Genomic DNA, 27,905 nt, shown 5'->3' with positions numbered 1-27,905 from the left:
ATTATAACCATATAAAGTATACCTTCTAATTAGTTTTGTACAATTTATGGTGAATTTCCAAAGTTGAAACAGGGGTTCTAGAAATCGCTATGACCTTGTTTCACTAAAACTCAGATATATCATGAAATATAATACCTTTACCTATTTTTCTTATTCCATAAGAAAATAGACATAATAAGCTTTAATTTCATATATTATTCATCTTCAAACTATGTTTATACAATTTTAGTGATTTTTCAAAGTTACGTCATTGCTGTTACTTGAATCTGTTTTAGGTTACTTTCACATTTTTCATAATTTTCATGTGATAATCACCATTCAATCATACATATTAATAAACATGCATATCATCGGCCATTTTATTAGCTAATCACTAGCAAGTATTTACACATCATTCATTGTTCATATTATACCAAAAGTGGCTAAGTTTCTATACATGCCATACACAAAACAAAACGTCTAATTATACCGAAGTTATTTCTTTGATAGTGTGATCGGCCTCCGACATTTCCTTCGATCCCCGAGTGACTAGATAAGTACTATAAGAAGAAGAAAATAAAGAGATTAAGCACTAGGCTTAGTAAGCTTACAAGCAAATAAATCACAACATTCAACATAATGGATAATTATGCATAATATCATCTAACATCATAAATTTCTTTACTTCTCAATTTCTATCTTCTTCTTTATTCCTTACCTTCTTTCTTACCGACCTTTCCTTTTCATAAGTATAATCTACTTTTCCTTTGCTGTTAATTCACTGTAATTTAACTCGTATCCTGACCCGTTGAACCACTCGGAATACTAAGGATACTAGGGTCGTTCCTGTCTATCAATATCCTGCCAATGCCATGTCTTTGACATGGACTTACATGAATTATTCCTGTCTCCAATGCCATATATAATATGGACTTACATGGCTCAATCCTGTCTCCAAAGCCATATTTCTAATATGGACTTACATGGCTCATTTATGTTCTGTCCTGTCAACCCTAATATCCTAACATTCCTAGGGTTCAACCGGCTTTCTAACACTTTTCCTCGTCACTTCACCTTAAATTCGACTTTAAATATTTTCATAACATAATATATAAATGCTGAAATTGACAATAATAATGTAAAATAAAAGAATATTGCATTTATTTTTGTAAACTTACCTCGATACAAAATGTGACTAAACTTTACAATTTAGTCCTTTACTTTTTCTTTTCCCGATCTACTCTCGAATTTCGCTCTTCTTGATCTATAATAGCAAATTTAGCTTATTTAATATCAACATTTATCAAAACAACCCTTTACTCAAACTTTGGCAAAATTACATTTTGCCCCTAAACTTTCACATATTTTCACTTTTGCCCCAAGGCTCGTAAATTAAACTTCATCCTATTTTCTTATGTTTTATGACATGCTGATCATTTTTCCTTCTATGGCAACATCAAATTCACACACTAACATGTACTTATGACTATTAGGTATTTTTACCGATTAAGCCTTTTAACTCGTTTTCACTTAAAACCAAGTAGCACAAGTTGTCTAACATAATTTAAAACCTCATATTCCATCATAAAACATCAAAATACACAAATTTCACCTATGGGTATTTTTCCAAATTTGATTCCTAACTTAAATTATTGCTAGCATAAGCTTTATCGAGCTAGGGACTTCAAAAACGTAAAGATCATTAAAAGCGGGCTTGGAATCACTTACTATGAAGCTTGAAAGTTGAAGAAACCCCAGCTATGGAGAGAGGTAAGGTTCTGCTGGTAACTTGAAGAAGATGATACAATTTTATCATCTTTTTACCTTTTATTAATGTTAATAACCAAATGACCAAAATGCCCTCCTTACTAAACTTTCAAAAATTCCTTCCATGTCCTAATTTTGTCCATGAACTTAAAATTGGTCAAATTACCATTTAAGATCTCCTAATTAATATTCCAAAATAATTTCATACTAAAACTTCTAGAATGCAAGTTTTGCAAATTATTCGATTTAGTCCCTAACCTCAATTTAAGCACTTTATGCATAGAATTTTATCACGAAATTTTCACACAATCATGTAATCATACCATGAACCTCAAAATAATAATAAAATATTTTTATTTTATTTTTTTACCCTAATTTGTGGTTTCGCAACCTTTGTCCGTTTAGGCCCTATTTGAATGTTACATTTCTCCCCTTTAGGGATTTTTGTCCCAAAATCTTACCGTGAAGAGATATGGGTACTGTTTTGCATAGCCTCTTCGGGTTCCCATGTAGCCTCGTCTCACCCCATGTCTATTCCATAGTACTTTCACAAGTACAATACTTTTGTTCCTTAATTGCTTTACCTCTCGAGCTAGAATCTTTACTGGGTTCTTCACCGTAAGTCATGTCTGGCTGAATCTCAACCTCTGTTTGAGAAATCACATGTGACGGATCTGAACAATAACGACGTAGCATAGACACATGAAATACATTATGAATCTTCTCTAACTCAATCAGTAAAGCTAACCGATATGCTAATGGTCCGACTCTCTCAATCACTTCAAACGGTCCAATAAAACGTGGACTTAGTTTGCCTTTCTTGCCAAATCTGAGAACTTTCTTCCACGGGGATACCTTAGTTTGCCTTTCTTGCCAAATCTGAGAACTTTCTTCCACGGGGATACTTTCAAAAAAACTTTGTCACCAACTTGATATTCGATCTCTTTTCTTTTTAAATCGCATACGACTTCATCATCTCAAGTCGCTTTTAAACAATTTCGATAACTTTCACTTTTTCTTCCGTTTCTTTAACTAGATCAACCTCAGAATCGGCTTTCTTTAAGCTCATCCAATATAAAGGTGTGCGGCATTTACGTCCAAACAAAGCTTCATAAGGTGCCATCTTCAAACTCGATTGATAACTATTATTGTAGGCAAACTCTACTAATGGTAAATATTTTTCCCAAGCGCCTTGAAATTCCAAAGACACAACATCTAAGCATATCTTCAAGTACACGAATAACTCTCTCGATGACCGTCGGTTTGAGGGTGGAAAGTCGTACTAAAACTCAACTTTGTGCCCAAAGCCTTCGTAATTTCTTCCAAACCCGTGAAGTAAATCTTGGATCTCTGTCTAAAATGATCGATAATGGTACCTTGTGTAGTTTGACTATCTCGACATATACAACTCGGCCAACTTGTCAAGTGAATAATCCATACTGTTGGGATAAAATGAGCCGACTTCGTTAACTTATCAATCACAACCTATATCTGCATCTTTCTTTCTGTAAACGGCAATCTGTCACAAAATCCATAGTAACTCGATCCCATTTCCACTCGAGGGACTAGCACAGTCGCAATAAACTGAAGGTACCGATGTTCGACCTTTACCGACAGATCAAACATCTAAAACAAACTCGAAATGTCCCTTTTCATTCCTACCCACCAAGACATTTTTTTAAATCATTATACATCTTTATACTACCGGATGAATAGACAAAGAACTACTATGTGCTTTCTGTAAAATCTTTCGAATAAGCTCATCATTCTTGGTATGCATACCTGTCTCGGAACATCAAACAACCGTCGAATCGATCTGAAAATCGACTCTACATCCGACTCAGACCGATCTCTTTTGGTTAACAACTCATGTCATTTTTTTGAGCTTCACAAATTTCTTCAAGAAACATCGGTTTAGCTCTCAACTCACTAAGATAAAACCATCATCCGATAAGGCTAGACTAGTGTTCAAAGCTCTTAATGCAAATAAAGATTTCCTACTCAAAGCATTAGCAACAACGTTTGCCTTACAGGTGATAATCGATCACTAGCTCATAATCTTTAATCAACTCTAACCATCTTCTTTGCTTCAAATTCAAATCTTTTTGAGTCATCAAATATTTCAAACTTTTGTGATCGGTGAATATGTGGCACTTCTCACCGTACAAATGATGTCTCCAAATCTTCAACAGAAAAACAATGGCGCTAGCTCTAAATCATGTGTCGGATAGTTCTTCTCATGTGGCTTTAGTTGTTTAGAGGCATAAGCAATTACCTTCCCTTCTGCATAAGTACACAACCAAGTCCATTCATGGACGCATCACCAGAATCACAAACTCCTTACGGTTCTAGTTGCACTAAACAGAGCTTTAGTCAACAATGCTTTTAACTTGTCAAAACTCGTTGACACTTCTCATCCATTCAAACTTGACATCCTTTCGCAGCAATCTTGTCGGTGGGTAGCTATCATGGAAAATCCTCTACAAATCGCCTATAATATCCAAGCAAGACCAAGAAAACTTCTAACTTTTGATACATTTCTAGGAGGCTTCCAATCAACAATGGCTGAAATCTTGCTCGGATCAACCTTAATACCTTCACACGAAACAATATGTCCAAGAAAACCAACTTCTTGTAACCAAGACTCACTTTTGCTGAACTTGACATACAACCGATTATCTTTCGAATCAGAAAGCTGTTCTCAAATGCTCGCATGCTCGGTCTCATCATGAGAATAAATCAAGATATCATCAATAAACAAAACTACAAACTTATCCAAGTACGGTCGAAAATTCGGTTCATTAAGTCCATGAAAATGGCAGGAGCATTAGTCAAGTCAAATGGCATCACAAGGAACTCATAATGACCATACCTAGTCCGGAAGCGTCTTCAAGACATCGACTCTTTAACTCACAACCGATAATATCCGGATCTCAAATCTATCTTGAAAACACAAGAGCTCCTTCAATTGATCAAACAGATCATCAATTCTAGGCAATAGATACTTGTTCTTTCTTGTTACCTTGTTAAGTTGCCGATAATTTAAGCACAATCTCATCGATCCGTCATATTACCTTGTTTCAATTCCAGAATTCCTTTCTCTTCGGTCAATAAACCTCTCGATCGATGTACTTTTACGAAATTCCTCTGAAAGAAATCCCAAGTGACCCTCTCCTTTGGTACAAGCGATACAAGTGCCTTCCACCAGTAGTAGGTGAGTCTCTAAGAAGTGATACTACACATTCCATACATTCCTCGGTGTACAAGATAACTCATCAAAGACTCGATAGTATTTTCTAACCAAAATTCGCTTCTTTCGCATCATCATCTTTTGTTGCTCGGAACTCTTACGCCCTTGTTTCTGATTCTATCAACTGGTGGCTTTTCTCTTATCACTGCACTGTGATTGGGGGAGCTTGAGCTACATGGGTAGCCTGAGAATCATGAGGGGGTGGAGGTCTAACTGCCGGATTCGTACGAACGAACTCGGCAAACAAATCATTCAAAGCTTGGAAGAGAGCTTCTCGAGTCACTCCTCCCGATTAAGCTATTATCGCCTATTCTCGATGGCGCTGCCCCTTCTACGGGAGCAGGCACATTACTTTCTACATCATCATCACCAGCTCACTCGGGATCCATTACAATAAAACAAAATATTTAAAAATCGTCAAGAGTCGTCACACTATCAAAATACAAGTATGGCATGTATAGCTAGACTTTTTCTCACACTAACTGTTCCGAGAACCGACTAAACCTGCTCGATACCAATAAATGTAACGCCCCACGCTCAAACCATCACCGAGTCAAGCTTGAGGTGTTACTAAACTTATCTTACCTTTTAAACAACTCTAAATCACTTATTTTAATTTTCGAATAAACTATTTTTCTGCGTCATGGTTACTTAAAATTCATTTCTCGAGTTTCAAAACTCGAAATTAAGATCCGTAAATTTTTCATGAAACTAGACTCGTATATATATCTACTAATTTTTTTCTAGAATTTTTGACTTAGCCAATTAGTACAGTTTATTAGTTAAAGTTTCCCCTGTTTCAAAACTCGACTGCACTAACCTCTTGTTACTACGAACCATGTTTCTTCCTGTACAAAATTCATATCACTAATCCGTTTGTTTCTCTTAAAACTAGACTCAACAAGGATTATAACCATATAAAGTATACCTTCTAATTAGTTTTGTACAATTTATGGTGAATTTCCAAAGTTGAAACAGGGTTCTAGAAATCGCTCGACCTTGTTTCACTAAAACTCAGATATATCATGAAATATAATACCTTTACCTATTTTTCTTATTCCATAAGAAAATAGACATAATAAGATTTAATTTCATATATTATTCATCTTCAAACTATGTTTATACAATTTTTAGTGATTTTTCAAAGTTACGTCATTGCTGTTACTTGAATCTGCTTTTTAGGTTACTTTCACATTTTCATAATTTTCATGTGATAATCACCATTCAATCATACATATTAATAAACATGCATATCATCGGCCATTTTTATTAGCTAATCACTAGCAAGTATTTACACATCATTCATTGTTCATATTATACCAAAAGTGGCTAAGTTTCTATACATGCCATACACAAAACAAAACGCCTAATTATACCGAGTTATTTCTTTGATAGTGTGATCGGCCTCCGACATTTCCTTCGATCCCGAGTGACTAGATAAGTACTATAAGAAGAAGAAAATAAAGAGATTAAGCACTAGGCTTAGTAAGCTTACAAGCAAATAAATCACAACATTCAACATAATGGATAATTATGCATAATATCATCTAACATCATAAATTTCTTTACTTCTCAATTTCTATCTTCTTCTTTATTCCCTTACCTTCTTTCTTACCCGACCTTTCCTTTTCATAAGTATAATCTACTTTTCCTTTGCTGTTAATTCACTGTAATTTAACTCGTATCCTGACCCGTTGAACCACTCGGAATACTAAGGATACTAGGTCGTTCTGTCTCTATCAATATCTCGCCAATGCCATGTCTTTGACATGGACTTACATGAATTATTCTGTCTCCAATGCCATATATAATATGGACTTACATGGCTCAATCCTGTCTCCAAAGCCATATTTCTAATATGGACTTACATGGCTCATTTATGTTACATCTGTCAACCCTAATATCCTAACATTCCTAGGGTTCAACCGGCTTTCTAACACTTTTCCTCTGTCACTTCACCTTAAATTCGACTTTAAATATTTTCATAACATAATATATAAATGCTGGAAATTGACAATAATAATGTAAAATAAAAGAATATTGCATTTATTTTTGTAAACTTACCTCGATACAAAATGTGACTAAACTTTACAATTTAGTCCTTTACTTTTTCTTTTCCCGATCTACTCTCAATTTCACTCTTCTTGATCTATAATAGCAAATTTAGCTTATTTAATATCAACATTTATCAAAACAACCCTTTACTCAAACTTTGGCAAAATTACATTTTGCCCCTAAACTTTCACATATTTTCACTTTTGCCCCAAGGCTCGTAAATTAAACTTCATCCTATTTTCTTATGTTTTATGACATGCTGATCATTTTTCCCTTCTATGGCAACATCAAATTCACACACTAACATGTACTTATGACTATTAGGTATTTTTACCGATTAAGCCTTTTAACTCGTTTTCACTTAAAACCAAGTAGCACAAGTTGTCTAACATAATTTAAAACCTCATATTCCATCATAAAACATCAAAATACACAAATTTCACCTATGGGTATTTTTCCAAATTTGATTCCTAACTTAAATTATTGCTAGCATAAGCTTTATCGAGCTACCGGGACTTCAAAAACGTAAAGATCATTAAAAACGGGGCTTGGAATCACTTACTATGAAGCTTGAAAGTTGAAGAAACCCCAGCTATGGAGAGAGGTAAGGTTCTGCTGGTAACTTGAAGAAGATGATACAATTTTATCATCTTTTTACCTTTTATTAATGTTAATAACCAAATGACCAAAATGCCCTCCTTACTAAACTTTCAAAAATTCCTTCCATGTCCTAATTTTGTCCATGAACTTAAAATTGGTCAAATTACCATTTAAGATCTCCTAATTAATATTCCAAAATAATTTCATACTAAAACTTCTAGAATGCAAGTTTTGCAAATTATTCGATTTAGTCCCTAACCTCAATTTAAGCACTTTATGCATAGAATTTTATCACGAAATTTTCACACAATCATGTAATCATACCATGAACCTCAAAATAATAATAAAATATTTTTTATTTTATTTTTTTTACCCTGAATTTGTGGTTTCGCAACCACTGTTCCGTTTAGGCCCTATTTCGGAATGTTACATGTGATGAGATGTGTTGTGGCTATGAATGCTTGAAAATTTAATTGGGATTCGTTTAATATGATGATAACCATGGCTTAAGTGAGAATTGGTAAGATGGGCTTAATAAAGTATGGAGTCTTGGGCATGCATAAGCTAACATGATAATACCATAATCATGTTTTGTTTGTGTACTATTAAGTGCTTAATTATGCCATGTCAAGTGCCCTTGAAGTCATGTATGTGTTTGTGCAAATAAGGGTGGCAATTGGCTTAGAAAATAGCTTCAAAGTTGTCCATACGGGTAGACACACGGGTATGTGTTTAGGTCACGTGTGATATACGGTCTGCCCCATGGGCGTGTGATTCGGCCGTGTGTCCCCTGCTTCCTAATTAGGTAAAATAGAATGCCCAGTAGTAAACACACGAGCAGAAACACGACCGTGTCTCAACCGTGTGAAGGACACGACCTCAAGATATGGTTGTGTGCCCAGGCCATGTGAAGTCTGCACCTGATTTTTTTTAATTTAATTCGCCACACAGCCTAAGCACACGGGTGTGTGACTTGGCCGTGTGACCCTATTTTGTTGATAACATCATAAATAGAGAGTTACACGGGCTGAGGACACGGGCGTGTCCCAAGCTATATAGGCGTGTGTGACCACACGACCTACCCACACGGGTGTGTACTCCCTCTAAAATAAGAAAATTTTTTAAGTGTTGTATAAGTTTCGAAAGTTCTCGGTTTAGTTCCAAACCACACCCAATGTATGTTTTGGGCCTCGTGGGCCCATATAAGGGACGATACATATGTTAATGAATGGTTTTAATTTGGGCCAAATTTTATGGCTCGATTTTGTATGAATGTTTATGTTTGAGTCCGGTAACGCCTCGGACCCTGTCCTGGTGTCAGATACGAGTAAAAGGGGTGTTACATACAGCATCATTTCAGGTTGTTCGGATGTGTTGCTTATTCTCATGTGCCGGATCAAAAGAGGACAAAGCTTGATGACAAGGCTGAGAAGTGTATTTTTCTTGGCATTAGCAATACGCCTAAAGCCTACAAATTATATAACCCCACCATCAAAAAAATTATTATCAGTCGTGATGTAGTTTTTGATGAGCAAGTGTTCTGGCCGTGGGAAGAAAATAATGACAACCAGCAGTTGAGGCAAATTCCAGCTGATTTTAGTGATGAGATCATAGAACCAGCAATAGAACAACCTACAGTTGAAGCAGATCAACAGAACGGGCATGGTAAAAGAAACGGAAGAAAGCCGATGTGGATGAAAGATTATGTGGTTAGTGAGAATCAATCTGAAGATGATAAAGATCTTTAGACACTTTTTGCTTTATTTGTAGATTGTGATCCTGTGGATTTCGACGATGCTTGTAAAGAGTTGAAATGGCAGGAAGCTACGAATGATGAGATTGTTGCAATTGAAAAGAACGACACTTGGAAGTTAATTGATCTTCCAAGATGACAAAAGCCAATTAGAGTTAAATGAGTTTACAAGACCAAATTTAAAGAAAATGGTGAGATTGACAAGTGTAAAGCTCGTTTAGTAGCTAAAGGCCACAAGTAAAAATTCGGTGTTGATTACAAAGAAGTATATGCTTTTGTGGCTCGGCTTGACACAGTCAAATCGGTGGTGGCAGTAGCAGTACAAAACTCGTGGCTGATTCTACAACTTGATGTAAAGTCAGTTTTCCTACATTGGGAGTTGGAAGAGCAGGTATTTATCGATCAACCTCCTGGTTATGTGAAATATGGTAGTGAATAGAAGGTATAAAGATTAAAAAAGGCACTATACGAGCTGAAACAAGCTCATTGAGCTTTGTATAGTTGAATAAATGCTTATTTCATTTTAGTAGTTTTAAGAAATGTCCATATGAGCATACTCTTTACTGCAAAGTTGAGAATGAGAATATTGTTATTATGTGCTTGTATGTGGATGATTTAATTTATACTGGGAATGATTCAATGATGCTTTATAAATTTAAGCAATCAATGATGAAAGAATTTGATATGTCTAACCTTGGTTAATGCATTATTTTCTTAGTATTGGAGTATATTAATCATATTGTGAAATTTTTATTTCACAAAAGAAGTGTGTTGGGGAAATTTTAGACAGATTTGGGATGAAGAATTGCAATTCTGTGGCCACTCCTACTGAGCTGGGCTGAAATTGGAGAAAAATCCTTCTAGTAAGAAGATTGACAACACTTTATACAAACAACTCGTGGGAAGTTTGATGTACTTGACAGCCACACGACTTGATATTATGCATTTCGTTAGTCTTATTAGCAGGTTCATGGAACACCCAAAGGAGATGCATTTTCTTGCTACTAAAAGAATTCTTCGCTACTTATAAGGGACATTGGATTATGGGATCTTATACAAGAAAGAAGTAAAGTCTAATCTCATTGGATTACTGATAATGATTTTGCAGGAGATACAAATGATCGAAAGAGCACTTCGATTTAATAATTCATGATGAATACGAAAAATATTTACACTAAAGTAATAAATGCATTAAACAAATTTAATAGGAATGATTAAAATTATTGTTGAAAACATTATTCAACTAAACCAAACAAATAATAATAAGATAAAAGACTGTTTGTTTCACATAATATTAACAATTTTAAAAAATTGATAATAATAACCACACCAATAATATCTAGCAAAAATAACACAAAGTAAATAATAAAATATTATAGATTATACAAAATAAATAATATATATTTAATACTAAGTGAAAATAAAATTTTACTGATTTGCTTGTTCATGTCCTCTTTTAGATCATAAAAACCAAACAAAATCATAAAATAAAAAACTTTTGTGAATGGGAGAAATTGCTTCTTTAACAATAGTATAAAAAGTCAACAACAATTCATATTTATTATGAACATTATTATTCTTATCATAAGGATTTTTTACTACACCATTTGTAATGGTATCAGTTTTTCTTGACGAAAAATATCTTTAAATTTTGTCATAGCTTCATTAAATATCGATGCTTGAATTTTAGTTCCTTAAAATAATTTAAATCAATAAAAGTTAAATATAATAAAATAGAAATATTATTATATTACCTACTCATCAATTAAAATAATTTTTCATTTCTCTTCACTGCCATTGTAATTTGAATATAATTCGATATTGTCTATTTGAAGAATTATTGCTTTAATGCTCCTTTCTTTTGAGATAATTCTAATTTATTAATACTAACAACCTCTATTATTTTTACTAATAAATTTTTAATGCAATTTAATTGAATATGACTAATTACTAAATGCTATTTATAGAATTAAACTTAAATTTTAATTGATATATAACTCTAATATTTTTTCTATATTATGATTAAAATTCAATTGAAATAACATTAATATTTAGATATAAATTACAACTTTGAAATATTATAAATATATTATATTATTAATAAAATTATGAATTACCGTATCAATTACGTTAAAGGGATTAATTTTGAATTTGAAATAATCAAAACCTCTAACAACTTCAAATATATTCAAGTTTTGTTTGAAATAAAAATAAATTTTAATGTATATTATATTTACTCCCAACTTGAAATATTTATAAATACATTATGTTATTAGGACACTGAATTTGAACTTGTCCTCCTTTATAAGAATTTGATATATTATTAATAGAATTGTGTATATGGAAGACGCAAACTCTCAATTTGATGTAAGAAAATATACTATATAAAATAACTCTGAACTCCATGTAAAATATATAATCTACTCATGCTTTTATCGACAACTTAAAAATTATAAATACATTATATTATTATATTTAAAATTATATTATAATTATATTTCGATGTCAATATAATAATATGATAGAAAAAATATTCTCATTGATTTAAAAGTTTTTCTAATTTATATATTAGAGATGAGCCATTTCTATAAAACTTATTAGTTTTAAGATTTTCATTTTATTTTTTTATTTCGGTTTCAAAATAAATATTTTTTGAATTTTAGGAAAAATAAATATAATTTTCATTATTAATTTTTTTAAAATTTGATAGCTTTTATAAATATTTTTATTTTTGAAAATTTTTTTCATAAATTTTAGATATAAATTTTATTTATGATTTTAACTATTTTAATTTATTGATTTTATTTTTAATTACTTAGTGATTGGCGTATATATATATATATATATATATATATATATATATATATATATATAGGCTACATTAACAATGAAAGGATGAAAACCAATTTGTTGAAAATAAAAAAATAAAAGTTAAATTGAATAAATATATAAAAGTTGAAGGCTTAATTTATTTTCACTCTTTATATATAAAATATTAAGAAATAAGAGTATAAGTATTTTAGAAATCACTCTATTATAAGAATTTGATAAATTAGTATCTTTATTATTAAATGAATTAATTTATTTTTATGCTATAAAAATTAAATAATACCAAATTAAAATAGAGTTAACATTTACAATATAAATAATATCATTTACTGTTTAATAAAATTAATATTTTAAGGTTTTATAATTACATAAATAAAATATTTTCATTAAAATTGAAACAATAATTGATAAAAATAATTTTCAAGACATACTAATTTATTCCCAAAAACTTTAACCTCAAAATAACTAAATAATAGATTGTATACAAATTATTTCCTCACATTTTCAGCCAAATCTCGACCCTAACCCAAATGAAATCAAAGCATCAAACCCCACCGTTGAAGAAAGCCTCGTCAAAATTCAAAACTTCAAAGACCAGAGACAAGAAAAATCTGTCAAAGCTTCCTTCTCCCCTCTTCCTTGATTCTTCCGTGTCTTTACTAAAAATTTAAAACCCCTGGAATTCTTCAAGAGGAAGAAGAATTGTCCACTTTTGTCCTTTTGTTTTTGGGTTCCTTCATGGTCTGACCAGTCGTTTTAGTTTCTCTGATCGGGTTTGGTCCCCAATGTCGGACGATATGTTGCTACATTTCTCTTCGAATTCGTCAAACCAATCAGACCATTCTTTGCCCACCAAGATTGCAAAGCTCGAAGCTCGCTTGGTAGGCAAGGCCTCTTCTGCATCTGCTGCTCAGCAACCGCAACAACAACAGCAACAGCAACAGCAACAGCCGCCTTGGTCTTCGCTATCATCGGCTTCGAAATTTGTTTCCGCTGAGGACTTGCCTGAGGCTTCTAGTTCTAGTGATTCTGATGATGAGGTAACAAGCCCTTACGATGCTTTCAGCAATCACCATTGCTTCCTTTTGTTTTGCAAATGCGGAATGGTAAAAAATGCCTGTAAGTTTTGGCTATTACTTCCTAGCAACACTTCATTTAGGTGGAACAATTGCGTTGCATTTTTTCATGTTGTTCTTTATTGATATGAGAAGTAGTGGTTCAGCATGGCATTTTGGCATTAGCTTACTTTCATTGCGAATTTTTATATGCTAAAGGATTGGTGGATAATTGAAATGGATAAATGTTCAAGCCATTATTCCATTCGCACTTGAAGCTGTTACCTGTGGCCAAAATTTTAAACCATTTGATCAAAAGAATAACCATAGCCCTAATATAGTTGTCCGGTTTCACTATCTATGCATATTATTTGAATAATAAGATCTCCATTCCACTGTCTCAAGTGTTGTAGATTTCATTGATGTCTTCCAAGCTTTAAAACTGGATTAATTAATTCTTTTTACATTTCTTGCGATGATAGAATGGAGGAGAGTTTTTAATACTGGCCAATACTCAAAAGCGGCAGAAGGTGCAAGGAGATGATAATTTGCTAGTTCTTAAACATGCTGAGGTAGGTATCTGGTTCATGATCTAATCTTTTTGGAGGTTAGGAAATAATTGCTTTGCTCTTGAGCTCCTTAAGGTAATTCAATGACTGTTTTGGTGAAGCAATTTGTTGGATAACTTCACCGTCTCTATGACTCTGAGCACTGTTAAGTTTTCCTTTTTTGCCTCTAGAAAAATGGGTTGCATAAATTTACCTTTGTATGATAAATGAATCAGGCAATTTCTGAAGGGAGGCAAAAGATTGTGGAAGCTGTGGATGTCAAAGCAAGTTCTGACGGGAATAGGAGAAAACAAGGCCGTGGAAGGGGCCATTCTGTTTCAAACAGAGGCCGTGGGTCTAGGTCTACTGATCAGACACGACAACAAACCTCTATGTCAATAGTAACGGCCTCAAATAGTCAACTTGATAACTCATATCATAAGGTGCTTTCGCCAAAGGATATTGAGTTTTTGTTGGCTTCTTAATTATAATTGAAAGTCAGAAATGACAAAAATGCTCTTTTTGATTTCTCTAGTGGCCTTTGTGCCCCCAAAAAAAAAAAAAAAAAAAGAAGAAAATAAAGAAGAGTGTTATTGTACTTCCTTTTCTCAAGTGGCAGCAAAGATTGGGCTAAGCTTGGACCATTTAGATGTCAAAATTAAAGTTAAAAAATGTTAAAAATGAAATTTAGATCTCAAGGACATGACTCAAATTTTCTTCTGTTTCAGTATTTAAGATTATTGTCCACTGGCCCTTTATATTCTCATCGTATGCTGATTAAGGGAAAGGAAAGTAAAAAAAAATGAGTTTCTTTTTAATAGGAGAAAATGTATATACCTTAAAATGGAGCTTAAACTTATGGGATGCTGGTGCCCAAGTGTCTGTCATCTGTCCTTCCACATTTAACTGGTTTATTCAGAATGAAAACCTTTCTTAAATTTTGAAACAATAACTGTTAGCTTGGAAAAATAAAGAAAAAATTTATTCAAGAAAAAATTTATTCTCCTCCTTTATGGCATGTAGGGTTATTTTGCAAAATTACGTAATTAGATACCCGACTAACTTTATAAGTTGAATAATATAAATAACAGGCCTTTGGATATTTATATCATCCTGCAGGATAATAGGCTTAAAGAGCAGTTCCAGACTTATGACCGCACTTCACTTGAGGTATGTGTTTTGGTAAAGTTTATCTTCAATTTAACAAATTGATTATCTTCTTCACTTTTTGGCAATACATTTTACTTCTTTTTAGTCCAGAAAATGTGGATTAGAAAGAACTAAGGTTTGCTTTTGCAACTATTTTTTTTCCTTTCTAAAATATATTTTAGTGATTTTCCTTAGTGTGCAGCAGATTTTTAACTAACTTTCTAATCCTTTTGTTTGGTAACTTAACTTAGGAAGAGGTGGCATCTCTACATTCCAAAGTTGCAGCACTAGAGGAGGACCTTCAGAAATGTCGTCAAGAAGCTTCTGATTATCAAAATCATTGTCGGCTACTAGAAAAGGTTATCTAGTATTTCTTCTATATGAGGGTCCCCTCCCCTGATCTGCAGGGTATGGTTCTTTATGTATTTACTACTGACCTTTTAGTTCTTGTTGTGCTTTGGCAGGAATTGAAAGATATTAAAGATTATGACCAGAAAATGAAGCCAAAGGTGTTTATTATGCTTTATTGATTATTCTCAGTATGCTGCAAGTTCTAAGTTTTAACTTCATTCGATAAACAAATACATGGCCTTATGTACTGTCTGCATCTTAAATAAACATTCTTTTCTTGGTGTGTTTTTCCTTCCCTAGTGGGTGGATTAAAATGATTAAAATGTGAAATACCATATATTCTCTGTTCCTGTCATTAACTAAATCTGGGACGGGATCCAGAAACTATTTTCTTTATGCTCAGAAGCAAATGGATTTCTTATGTTCATCCGTTGTAAAAAAAATAAAATTTAAGATATCTTTGTTCGAATATTAGATTGTGCAAGGTTTTTACCTGTCTTCAATTTTTTGTCTTTGATTGGAATATTGCTGCTGCAAGTTCTTGAACAGCATTGTGAACTGAAGTTCTAGCAGCAGATGTCCTGGGTTAGAAACATCTTGATGCGTGGAATTTATTTTTTAGGGCGATGTCAGAAAAAAGTAATCACTTTCCTACCTATGATTCTGATGGGAGCTTGCAGTATTGGAATCTGAGGCACCTGGATTCTTATTAGCTATAATTAGGGGCTTGCTCTTTACTTCACTCTGATATATGAAGTTTGCTTAATATTCCCGAACACCTATGCCTCTTCACAAGCCTGTTTCTGTAATACTCTTGTGAAGTATTAATTTATGCGCATAACTGAACTTCTAAAATGTTGTTTGTTTCACAAGACAGAAAATCAAACTATTAATATATTCTCTAATACCTAACATGTAAAAGGAAAATAACTAGAAAAGAGAAGTATTTGTTAAGTATGGTTGATATATATGGTATCAATTTTAATTCTGGGCCTCTTATCTGACTGTGATTCAGATGCAAAAAATGATCTCTGATCTGTTGATAGCTGTTTCAAAAGCCGAGCGACGGGAAGCTAGGATGAAGGTGCGGCAGGATTCCTTGAGACTTGGGAATGTCGGTGTAATCAGGTATACAAAGAGCTTTTCAGATTTGGTTAATGTGCTTGGAACAGATTCAACATACTTGAAATGGTGCTCAGTCCAAGTGGGAGAAAGTGAATTGAAGAAAAAATTTATGAAGAATGTTGATCACACTACTTTAAGTATCTAAATGTGTTTCATAAAAGCCAAAGCATGACAATGGTTGTATGCCACAAAATCCTTGAGATTTGGCAATGTGGGTGTAATTGAGTTTTTAAAAGAATTATCTTTGATAATGTGCTTGCTAAGGACTCTTCATGCTTGGTATAGTTTTTGGTCAAAGCAAGAGAAAAGCAAAACGAAAAAAAATTGATGATATCTTTGATTGCATTATCGGATGCAAACGAATGGGAACCATGTCAAGTATGTTTGGTGTAGGAATGTAGATAGTGATGGACTCACAAAGTCCATACATGTTATTTAAGAATGTTACCATGCAACTTATTATGAATATCACATCCTATGGTGCTAAAATAATTCATGGATGGTTTGATTCCTCACAGGGAGTTTTACTAGTATGAACAGGCTGCTGCACATTATAAATTGAAGGCAGTCTTTACTATTAATAATAACAGGCCACCATGTTGTCCACGATTCTAAGGGATTGCAAAGCATGCGATCCTGACATTATACTTAAAAGTGGGAGCAGGAATGTGCATTAATGAATTATACAAATGTAGCATCGTAATTGTTTAATTCCCTCTACACACTGCTGAAGTTATATGGTTTAAGTATCCAAGTGCTTAATATTTTTCTGTCTTGTTGTATCATGGGCCTCATTGTGAACTACGATGTTAGTATTACTACTCATTATCGCTTTATTTATGAGTTGCCCTTGTGTTCTTTTGCCTTTAGAGCTGGAACACTAATATCTGAGACGTGGGAGGATGGGCAAGCACTGAAAGATCTAAATGCTCATCTTGTATGTTCTTTCTCTCTCTCTCTCTCTCTCTATATATATATATATATATATATATATGTAGATAATTAGCCTTGAAAGGAAAAGTTAATTGATATAATTATTTAGGCCTGAGGATTCTCTGTTTTTTAATATGCTGGCGTGATTCTTTTTTTTTTTTTTAATATTTTGATTTCATTTTCTTTTCTTTAGAGACAATTGTTGGAAGCTAAGGAGGCTGTTGAGCGGCAGAGGAAACAATTGAAGAAGCGACAATCTGGTAAGGCTTAATTTCTGCAATTACAGAGTTTAAGAATTCTTAGCGTCCGTATTAATTGAAGTGCTGATACTATACAGAAATAGATATAGGCATCAGTTGATATGTTCCAAATGTTATGGGATTATAGACAGGAAAATTTAAGGAGGTTAGTTGACGTGTTTTCCAGTCACAAAACCAACTACTAGGCTGAAGCTGGTTTTTTCGTTGCATGTTGGCAGCATCCTGTGCCTCTTTTTTAGGACCATAAAGGCCTCTTTGTTGCCGGAGGATCCATGACCTTAGGCCTTTGGCTTTCGAACTGGATTTCATTTTCTAACCAAGCAATTAATGTGGCATCAACTTGCCTTTTGGTCCTTGTTCTTGTTGAACTGTAATTTTTTGTGTGACCTGTCTTAAAAAAGTCAAGTAATTCTGCCATCAAGAGCTAAGGGAAGAAAAAAAAAGCAAAGAAAGAGAAAAATAAAAATGAGAAAATAAAATAATATAACATGACATATTCTTTTTAAATAAAGATAATATGAAAATTTGACATAAAATATATAAATGATAGGTTTAAAATACTTAATTATTAATATGCTTGATAAAACTGTATGGGTTCTAAAATAAAGAGCATAAAATCAACTGTTAATTTCATGATGGTAAACTATGAAATATAATTAATAAATAGAAATGTTTTTATTCGTTGCCCGTGAGGCGAGAAACAAGCCTCAAGCTAATAGGCTTAAAAATTTTGAGAGTCACTCATAAAATATGAAGTTAATATTGACAATAGATATAGTTATAAATTGTCTTTAAAAATAAGTTTGAATTACGTGCACCTAAAATAGTTTCAATGTCTTGTATAAATGATTAAATAGCTATTATAAAAGATAAGGAAAGGAAAATATGTTAAAGTTGTGCTCTTTGCAGCAACCTGCTGTTTTACTAATTTCTTACGAGTCAGTGCCAAAGAAGGGGAATAAAGCTTTTGGTGAGCTGTCATATTACAAAACAGATGCCATGCACTATAAAGACTCTTTACTGCATGTTAAGGCCGAAGGTTCAATATGTGTGAATGTGCTATTTCAAGATACCAAATTAAAGAAGCATGTGCTAACCTGTGGTCTAGTTTTAGCTATGCCTTGCACAGGTGCGCATAAAAGAGATTTTGACCACACATTTGACTCATTAAACAGCCATTGGGTACAACCGACTTGTACATGTACCTAACTTGGAAGTTTTACTTAGTTTATGTGCACCTGATATATTGCTGCATACACTCACAAATAAAAAGTCATTCATATGGAACATGAATGGGTGCACACACACATCCAACATGACTCAACAGACAAACAAATATGAAAGAGTTGATAACTGAAAGATCAACTTTCTCTTACTTTAAGACAAGGGTGATGCAACCGATGCGGAATCAGTTGTACAAGAAGAAGATATCCTCTTCCAGGATGAGATACACAAATCACGGCTAGCAAGTATTAAACGTGTAAGTTTAGCTTCGCACATAATTGTTTCTTATTCTATTTGATATTATTAAAGGGCACAGCGGTTTTGTTGATTTTTTCCCTTGCACATTTATTATTGAGTTACGAATGTTATATAGGAGGAGGAAAGTATTCTCCGTGAAAGAGATCGCTATGAACTAGATAAGGGAAGGCTTATACGTGAAATGAAGCGCATTAGAGATGAGGATGGTTCCCGTTTTAACAATTTTCAAATACTAAATAATCGATATGCCCTTTTAAACCTTCTTGGCAAAGGAGGATTCAGTGAGGTTTATAAGGTCAGAACTTTAGCAAGCTTTTATCTTTTGAGATTCAAATGTTTTTCTAAGCATGTTTGGCCAAGGCCTATTTGCTATGTCAAAAGTCTAGAATTCCTTTGCCAGAGTTGGCAATTGTGAAAATATATCATTTTGCAGTGATTTGAAGTAAGAAATTTCCGGCAGGCTTATGACTTGGTAGAGCATAGATATGTTGCATGTAAGCTGCATGGTCTGAATGCTCAGTGGAGTGAGGATAAGAAGCAAAGTTACATACGGCATGCAATTCGAGAGTACAACATTCACAAGACATTGGTTCACCGTCACATAGTTCGGCTTTGGGACATTTTTGAGATTGACCATAATACTTTCTGCACTGTCTTGGAGTACTGCAGCGGTAAACTCTCCCAACCACTTGGTTTGTTTGGCAGTATTATATTTTTTATTCAGTAGAGAATGGTGGTTTATAAATCTGCCTTGCAATGGTTACCTTTAATTTCCTTTTGTATTTTGTTTCTTTTATTTGTTTCAGGCAAAGATCTCGACGCTGTTTTGAAGGCAACACTGGTATTACTTGAGAAAGAAGCTAGGATTATCATAGTTCAAATATTTCAAGGCCTTGTATACTTGAATAAAAGAGCACAGAAGATTATCCATTATGACCTGAAGCCTGGGAATGTTCTCTTTGACGAGTTAGGTGTAGCAAAAGTGACTGATTTTGGTCTTAGCAAAATAGTAGAGGATGATGTTGGATCCCAGGGTATGGAACTTACATCCCAGGGAGCTGGAACATACTGGTGAGTAATGCAGTTTGATGCTCTTCCTTCGAACCTTGAATTTGAAATGTCTAAGCCTTCTGCTTTCTCTCCTCATTTTTTCTGCAATTTCCTCATATCTTATAATAATTTTCTGGCCTTAAGAGGACTTGAGTAAAGAAAACTCTTAGGTTCTTTGTGCTGTATGTTATTGAATTTGATGATGTAGAAATGATTAGATGATTTTGAAATATTCTCAGAAACAAGAGGGCTGATGTCATGAGAACAAATTTTGTAAATTTATTTATGAGGGTAAATTATTGGAAATAAAAATCTCCTTTTCTGTGGTTCTGATCCTTAGTGCTATTTGCATTTCATTTATGTTCAATGGCTGTCATAAAGGCTCTCTTTCCATAAAGGTGGAATCGTAGGAAGGCTTTTTTATCCATTTGCCCCCTTTTCTTTATTGCTTTTGAATTATTTGGTGAAATCTAACTTCCTATATTTGGACATGATCTCTTCTGCTTGATTTATGCGTGTTTTATATTGCACGGTCATCTTCTCTATTTCTTTTCACAAGTGACTGTGTGTTGATTTTTGTTTTCTAATTTCAGGTATTTGCCCCCAGAATGCTTTGAGCTCAGCAAGATACCTCTGATTTCATCGAAGGTCAGTGACTCTGCCTCCAATATTTTCCTTCTCTCTGTTTTTGTTGCCAAGTGAGGGTGAGGGCATGCATACGGAACATGATAAGTTGGCGGTTTCTTTTTTGGATAATTAATAAGTCAATGGTTTCATTACCATATGGACTTTAATTTTTTGTGCCCTTACAAATCTTTATTCTAGTTTCCAAGTACGTGACCCTGTGCACCATGATTGCATATGATTTTGTACGAGTCTTCAGCTTCTTTTATGTTATATTCCTTTTCGGACAGGTGGATGTTTGGTCTGCTGGTGTTCTATTTTACCAAATGCTTTTTGGTAGGCGACCCTTTGGGCATGACCAAACTCAAGAACGAATATTGCGTGAGGACACAATTATCAAAGCACGCAAGGTTGAATTCCCTTCAAGACCCTCTGTCTCCAATGAGGCAAAGGTTAGTTCTGACCATCTTAGGTAGTTGCTGCTACATATTTTGTCTTGATCGATGAATCAACTTATGGACCTAAGAAACAAAAGCAGAATCACTTATTATTATTTTGAAATTACACATTATTATTTTCATATGGCAGTTCGACTTTGACTCGATGCTCATTTGTTTATTGTAGAAATACCGCCTCTTAATGTTGATTTAATAGCTGCAAAGTTTAGTTATTCTCATTTCCCGTCTTAAGAAGCACAGAAGTTTTATTGATGCATGCACAGTAAAGGCATTTGCTATCTGTTTATATCTATATGCTGCAGATTTTCTGGGTTCGGTATTGTACTTCTGCAGTTTCTAACTTTGGCAATCATGAAATGCCATCATATGGGGAGAACTTTTGGTTGATTAATGATGACATAATCTTATTTTCAAATGTGCAGGATTTGATTCGCCGATGTTTAACATATAACCAAGCTGAAAGGCCGGATGTTTTGACAATAGCACAGGATCCATATCTTACATATTCAAAGAAGTAAAAAATGTAGCACAGTCGCAGCTAACGGGCCCAAAAATAGCAGGGGGAGATAGAGAATGTGTGAATTTCTTTTGAAACATCCACAAGGAATTTTGTATAGGTTGTAAAGGTTACCCTGCTTGTTTTGAGCTGGCAAAATTAGTGTTTTTGTTTGTCCTTTTTGGTTTAAGTTCAATTCAATCTCTGTTTTATGTATGTTGTGCATATGACCATTTCATTTCTCTTGCTAAAAGAATGTGTAGTAGATAACAGCATTTGCAAATCTTTCCTTCCTCTGTAAGGTTTGGTTGGGAGACTTTTATACAAAAAAAGGTTCAATTAAACTTGTCTCGCAGTCGAGTTGGGTCATGGCTTGATTTTTTCTCGTCTACACTTTTTTTTGTAACATCCAAAAATTAGATTAGTAGAATCGGGTTAGTAGTAGAGGGTTTGAGTTGGATACTGGAATTAGGATAGTAGCTAGTAATAATTAAATAAAATATTAAAATAATAAATGGAATTAAAAATTTAGGTGAGGAAATTAAAATTAGGAGCTTGGTAATTAGTTAAATTAAAGTAGATTTTAAAAGCGAAACTGAATTTGAAAATAATTAAGGAAATAAGCTTTAATTTTAAATAAAGACCTATTTGGAAAAGGAAAGGAACTAGGAGGGGCAAAAAGGGTAATAGCTCAAATTTTTAAAAGCCACTTGCCTATTTAAACACCCAACTTCCCCTTCCCTCTCATTTGATCCCTCCTTCAAAACTTTCCCCTTATCTAAATATGAGATTTTCTCTCGAAATCAACTCACCCAAAATCACAAAATTCTTCAAATTGAGGTAACATTTTGACTTATTATGATCAAATTAAGGTTGTTGTTTCTTTCATTTAAAATTTAATAGAATATGTTGAGATTTCGTAAGATGAGTTTTTAAACTGAATCTTCATTAAAAATGGTGAATCTTTAATTAATGAGTTAACCTGTTGTTTTTGATTGATTTCTAACTTATTTTGAACTAATTAGAAGGTATTTCAACTCAATTTAATGGATATTTTAAATATTCATGAGAGCTTGAATTTTTTAAAAAGTAAAATTCGATTAATTAGATGAAATTAATGGTTTAGATCTATAATTATATGATAATTAGGATGTTGATAAACATATTTGAGGTTTAGAAACGAGGATTTGACAAGTAAATTCTTATTTTGGCAAAACTAGTTAGACTTTGGTATTGAAAAAAAGAGATTGTAGATAGGTGATTTTGCTTTGGTTTGAATTGGATTAAGGTAGTAATTAATGAGTGTGTAATGTGTTTAATTTGTATGCGAAGCACCGGATCAATCAGGAGCTTCTACGAGCAAGGCAAAGGGCAAAGAGAAGCTTACCTAGCCTTCAATGTTCGACCGAAAGTAATCTGGTGAGTGATCGAAATTGTTACTTCTAGGCACAATTCGATGCATTATTAAGGGGATTAGGTTAGCCTAAACACCTATCCTAAATTTCTAGCGTAAGTATCTCTATTATATCTATTATTGATATACAAATCATGCTTAAGTGATACAATATGCTATGTGAGTTGACTTGAAAATGCTATGTGTCTTATGAATAAATATGTTATGAACTTGCTGGTATGTATGCACATTATATGATATTTTTATACTATGGCTCTTTGAGCAATAAAGAAACACTTGTAAGTGCATTATCTGAGATTTCATTATGTGATATGAACATGAGTTAAATGATATGTGAAAGTGTGCATAAAACAATAAGTGTATGTGTTTAAAATGGATTTGCTGGCATTGTAATCTCTTGAAACCATTGGATATAGTTGGCATGCCATAGGGTTGTGAGTACTCACCATTATTTGTTTATTTTTGGATGATGAGGCCCCAAGATATGTTGGAGGGATAAAGGAATGTCGAGCATAGCTCCATTCACCAAGATATGTTTGGTGTATTTGGAGTGTGTTCACTATGAGACTCTTTGAGTCTTTGGTTGTGTTTAGGGATCCGTGTATTTGATGCTTTATGTTTTATACATGTTTCATGGACGCTAAATGCCAATATACCAATAAAAGATACTAGGGATGATGCTTGTGCTATGCCATGTAATAATGTGATAGTATGCTTATAATTAACCTTGATATTCTGGCTTGTTTTTGGCATCTTTGAACACTCGCTGAGCTTAGTTAAGCTCATAATCCTTTTATGAACATTTTTTGTAGAGAGGTAGCTTCTTAAGGATGGGAAGTGTGCAAGCAAGTGATCCATCTAAGGCATTCCATTCGAGTATGTGAATTGATTTTTCAACTAGCATAAAAATGGCAATGTGAGACTATTTTGTAACGGGTTTAAACTTTATATTTGTTGATGGTTGTAAAAGGAATTTAATGGACTGTTTAAGGAATTTATAACTAGTTTGTTATTATTTGGATTATTGAAAATGATGTTTGGAATGCATGCTATGTGATGTTTATGCTTATGTGGTTAAAATGCATGAGAATGGTTGAATATTTGATATGAAGGTTAGAATGGTGTACTGTAGGATTAGAAAAGTTTAAAAAGATCAATTGGTATGTAATAAACCATTATTGCTCTTGGAATGCATGAAATACAAAATTTGGTATGCTAAGTAATTTATTTTTAACGTAAAGATTTCATGCTAGCATAGCTATTTATCTAGGTTGATAAGTTATGTTTCTAAATGATTTAATGTAATTAAGCATGTTTTGTACAATCTATGTATGCTATAAGATAGGTTAGATCTAACACCCCTAACCCATATCCGTCGCCAGAATAGGGTTACGGAGTATTCCCGAAAATACACATCATTCATAAACATTTATGCAATCATAATCAAAATCCATTCATCTCAATCACATTGTCCCTTATAAGGTTTTACGAGACCTTAAAACATGCTTAGAAGTGGTTCGGGACTAAACCGATAACATTTGCAAACTTTGGGAAACTTAGAAAATTTTCTTTGATTTAAGGGTCACACACTTGTGTGAACAGGCTGTGTGAGATCAGACATGCCCATGTCACAGGCCGTGTGAAAATAGGGCATACATACTGACTTGTACCACAAGACCGAGGACACGTACGTGTGTAATGGCCGTGGGAAAACTGGAGGGGTTACTGACTTGGGTTACACGGCCAGTAGACACGCCCGTGTGTCTAGGCCGTGTCAAAACTGTAGGGTATACTGCCTTAATTAGAAAGGGCACCCCAGGGGACACACGATTGTGTAACATGACCGTGTGTCGCACATGGCTGAGACATACGCCTGTGTCTCTGCTTGTGTGGACAAAAATAGGCCATTTGCAAACCAATTTGCCACCCTTATCTCATGCACACGTAGCCATCAAAATGGTATCATTTCAATACATATATAGGCAACCAAAACATGCCAATTCACACACATATCATGCCATCTATCATCAACCATTTCAACTACTCAATTCCATAATAAAAAACATACCAATTCAATGTACCAAAATCATCAAAAACTTAAATTATAACTATCCAAAAGAGCAACCATATAACCATTTCAAACAAGCCAACACATAAAGCATTATATACATCACATATAACATTTATCAAACACATAATTGAAGGCAACTTAAATGGCCATACACACCAACGTTTACAAGCTAAATCTCATGGCTAAAATCATAAATCAAATATACTAAGATGAAACTAGCCTATACATGCCATATACCATATATACAAAGCTTCAAAAGTACCAACAAAATGATCGATAATGTGATGACGCTTCTCGACGATCCCCGAGTCTAAGTTAGCTTTGATTCTCTATAAAACATAAACAAAAAACACACAGTAAGCTTCATAGCTTAGTAAGTTTATACTAAATATACTTAACAGTTCATAATATACAAATCATCAATTCGTACTAATTAATATCTACATCATGGTGACCAACAGACTTTCCTCATACTCACTCAAATGTTTATGAACAAGTTCATAACTTCTTCTATTTGAACTTCATGCTTTATATGTACATACATGTACAAATTCATATCGAACTCATGCCTTTTCATGATAATTTCGAATACTCGATATCTCATACACTAAGTGCCAAAGCATAGTTGAAGCTATTATAATCTCACACACTAAATGCCTTTCATAGCCGAAGCTATCTCAGTCTCGCACACTAAGTGCCATATATAGCCGAAGCTATTCCGATTCACGCACTAAGTTCCATATATAGCCGAAGCTATTCCGATTCAGACACTAAGTGCTTTATATAGCCGAAGTTATCTCGATATGCACACTAAATGCCAAACATAATCGATTCATCGTCGTACACAATCATCGTCTCATATATATAATTTATGCAATATTAAAGTATTAAAAACATAATTGTAACAATGTTTATCATGTACGAACTTACCTTGGACATAAAAATGATGAAACTAGTCGATTAATCGAGTACTTTGTTCTTGCCTCGATCTAAGTCCGAGTTCCTCTTTTCTTGATCTATATTATAACAAATTCAACTCATTTAATCACATAATCTTTCAATTTCATCTATAAACACATATTTAAGCCAATTTACACTTTGGCCCTAAACTTTCACATTTCTTACAATTTATGTCACACGCCAAACCCAGCCTAGACGTTATTGCCGAATCTAGCGATGTCACATGATAGTGCTTTAGAAATCGCATTGACGTTAAGACCATATCTACGTAGGTACCTCTTTTCATTATCTTATGCTATCTTCTAAAACGTGTCATTTTTTTCAATCATTAACCATTTTCAAAACATTAAACTTTGTAGAAGTTTTTAAAATCATTTCGTATGCGTGGTGGTTTCGTAAAACATTCGATTCTTTTAAAATCCCGAGTTTTCCTACTAGTAGCAGTAAAAATCGTAAAAACATTGCAAAATCCCAAATGAAGCAAAAATCCGTAAATGCCTTAATTACATCAAATTTTCCCCAAATATAAATTAAATCATAAGTAAATAGAAAATAGTCCAAGTGGAAAACCGTGTGGCCACCGTTGAGTCCTCCGCTGCTCTGATCTGTCTACACTGGGGATTACCTGAACATATAAAACAGAAAAGGGTGAGTTTTCGCAAATTCAGTGTGTAATCCCCAAAGATAAAACATACATTCAAACATACATCAGAATACAGTCTGGGGCCAGAGCCCATTACAGAACCAATCTGGCCCTTAGCCCATTCAGATACAGATGCAGAACAGATCATCAAAGTCCTACCCACGAGCCTCTACACACCATCTCCATCCAACCCTACACACTATGTGGGGATAAAATCAACCTACCCATCCCTACACACCAAGTTGTACCAAAGTACGACACATAATCAGTTAATCGCAGCTGAGCTGCCAGATATCAAGCTTAAAAGCCTTTCAGAATACTTCCTCCAATATAACATCAACCCAACCCCGATGCAATGCAACATGCATAAATGGCATGCTAAAATACAGTCTATCAGATTACTCAAATAGGTTAGATTTACATGCTAAGTATTACATGCTTAAATCTTACATCATATAATCAGATAATGAAATCAGGGGTCTAAGTAATGCTTACCAATCCTATGACAGGTCACAATTGACTTGGGCAACCTGTGCAACCTTACAGAGTTTTCCAAAAAAATGGGCTCACACGCCCATGTAATCTGCCCGTGTGGCCCACACGGCCAAAATTAGCCTTGGCCTTGTGGATCACATGGCCTGACCCAAAAATCCCACACGCCCATGTGGCCCATATGACCTAATTGGTTGAGCCTGTGTCTCGCACACGGCCTCATCGGCCATCACACGGCCATGTCAAGCACCCATGTCTTGTGCGTACGGCCTGGCTCGTCGATCACACGCTTGTATACTACCACACGACCTACCACACGGGCGACCACACGCCCGTGTGGCATCGACAGAATCATTTTTTAACTTTCGCTGATTCTTGTTTTCTGTGTTTTCAGGTACACACCTGGTTCATATCTGCTGTTTACGCAATCCCGAGTTCACCAAAACCTATAATTAAACAATGTTTTCCTCATTTTATCTCTTAAACAATCGAATCAAATCAAACCTAAAATGGAGTACTCATTCAATAAGCGACCAAACTTACCCTAGAGTAAGGAGCAAC

At 33.9% G+C, this 27,905-nt stretch overlaps 1 protein-coding gene and 1 long non-coding RNA gene across 2 annotated transcripts; both read left to right on the top strand.

Annotated features, from left to right (window-relative positions):
• The first annotated feature begins 12,691 nt into the window (after positions 1-12,691).
• Positions 12,692-22,108, top strand: LOC108458068 (serine/threonine-protein kinase TOUSLED-like). Its single transcript, XM_017757309.2, has 16 exons — positions 12,692-13,273; positions 13,771-13,860; positions 14,073-14,279; positions 14,956-15,006; positions 15,237-15,344; positions 15,450-15,494; positions 16,352-16,464; positions 17,332-17,398; positions 17,588-17,654; positions 19,037-19,134; positions 19,252-19,431; positions 19,597-19,807; positions 19,943-20,207; positions 20,780-20,834; positions 21,101-21,262; positions 21,691-22,108. Exons 1-16 carry the CDS (start codon positions 13,019-13,021, stop codon positions 21,784-21,786), a joined length of 2,070 nt encoding a protein of 689 aa, XP_017612798.1. The 5' UTR covers positions 12,692-13,018; the 3' UTR covers positions 21,787-22,108.
• A 370-nt stretch (positions 22,109-22,478) lies between these two features.
• On the top strand, positions 22,479-24,209 carry LOC108488785 (uncharacterized). Its single transcript, XR_001871813.2, has 3 exons — positions 22,479-22,604; positions 23,097-23,183; positions 23,991-24,209. It is a non-coding gene; the product is annotated as an uncharacterized LOC108488785 (long non-coding RNA).
• The last annotated feature ends 3,696 nt before the right edge of the window (positions 24,210-27,905 follow it).

Source organism: Gossypium arboreum, chromosome 7 (assembly GCF_025698485.1).
Source record: "Gossypium arboreum isolate Shixiya-1 chromosome 7, ASM2569848v2, whole genome shotgun sequence".
NCBI classification, from domain to species: domain Eukaryota; kingdom Viridiplantae; phylum Streptophyta; class Magnoliopsida; order Malvales; family Malvaceae; genus Gossypium; species Gossypium arboreum.
This window is presented reverse-complemented; position numbering and strand designations above follow the sequence as displayed.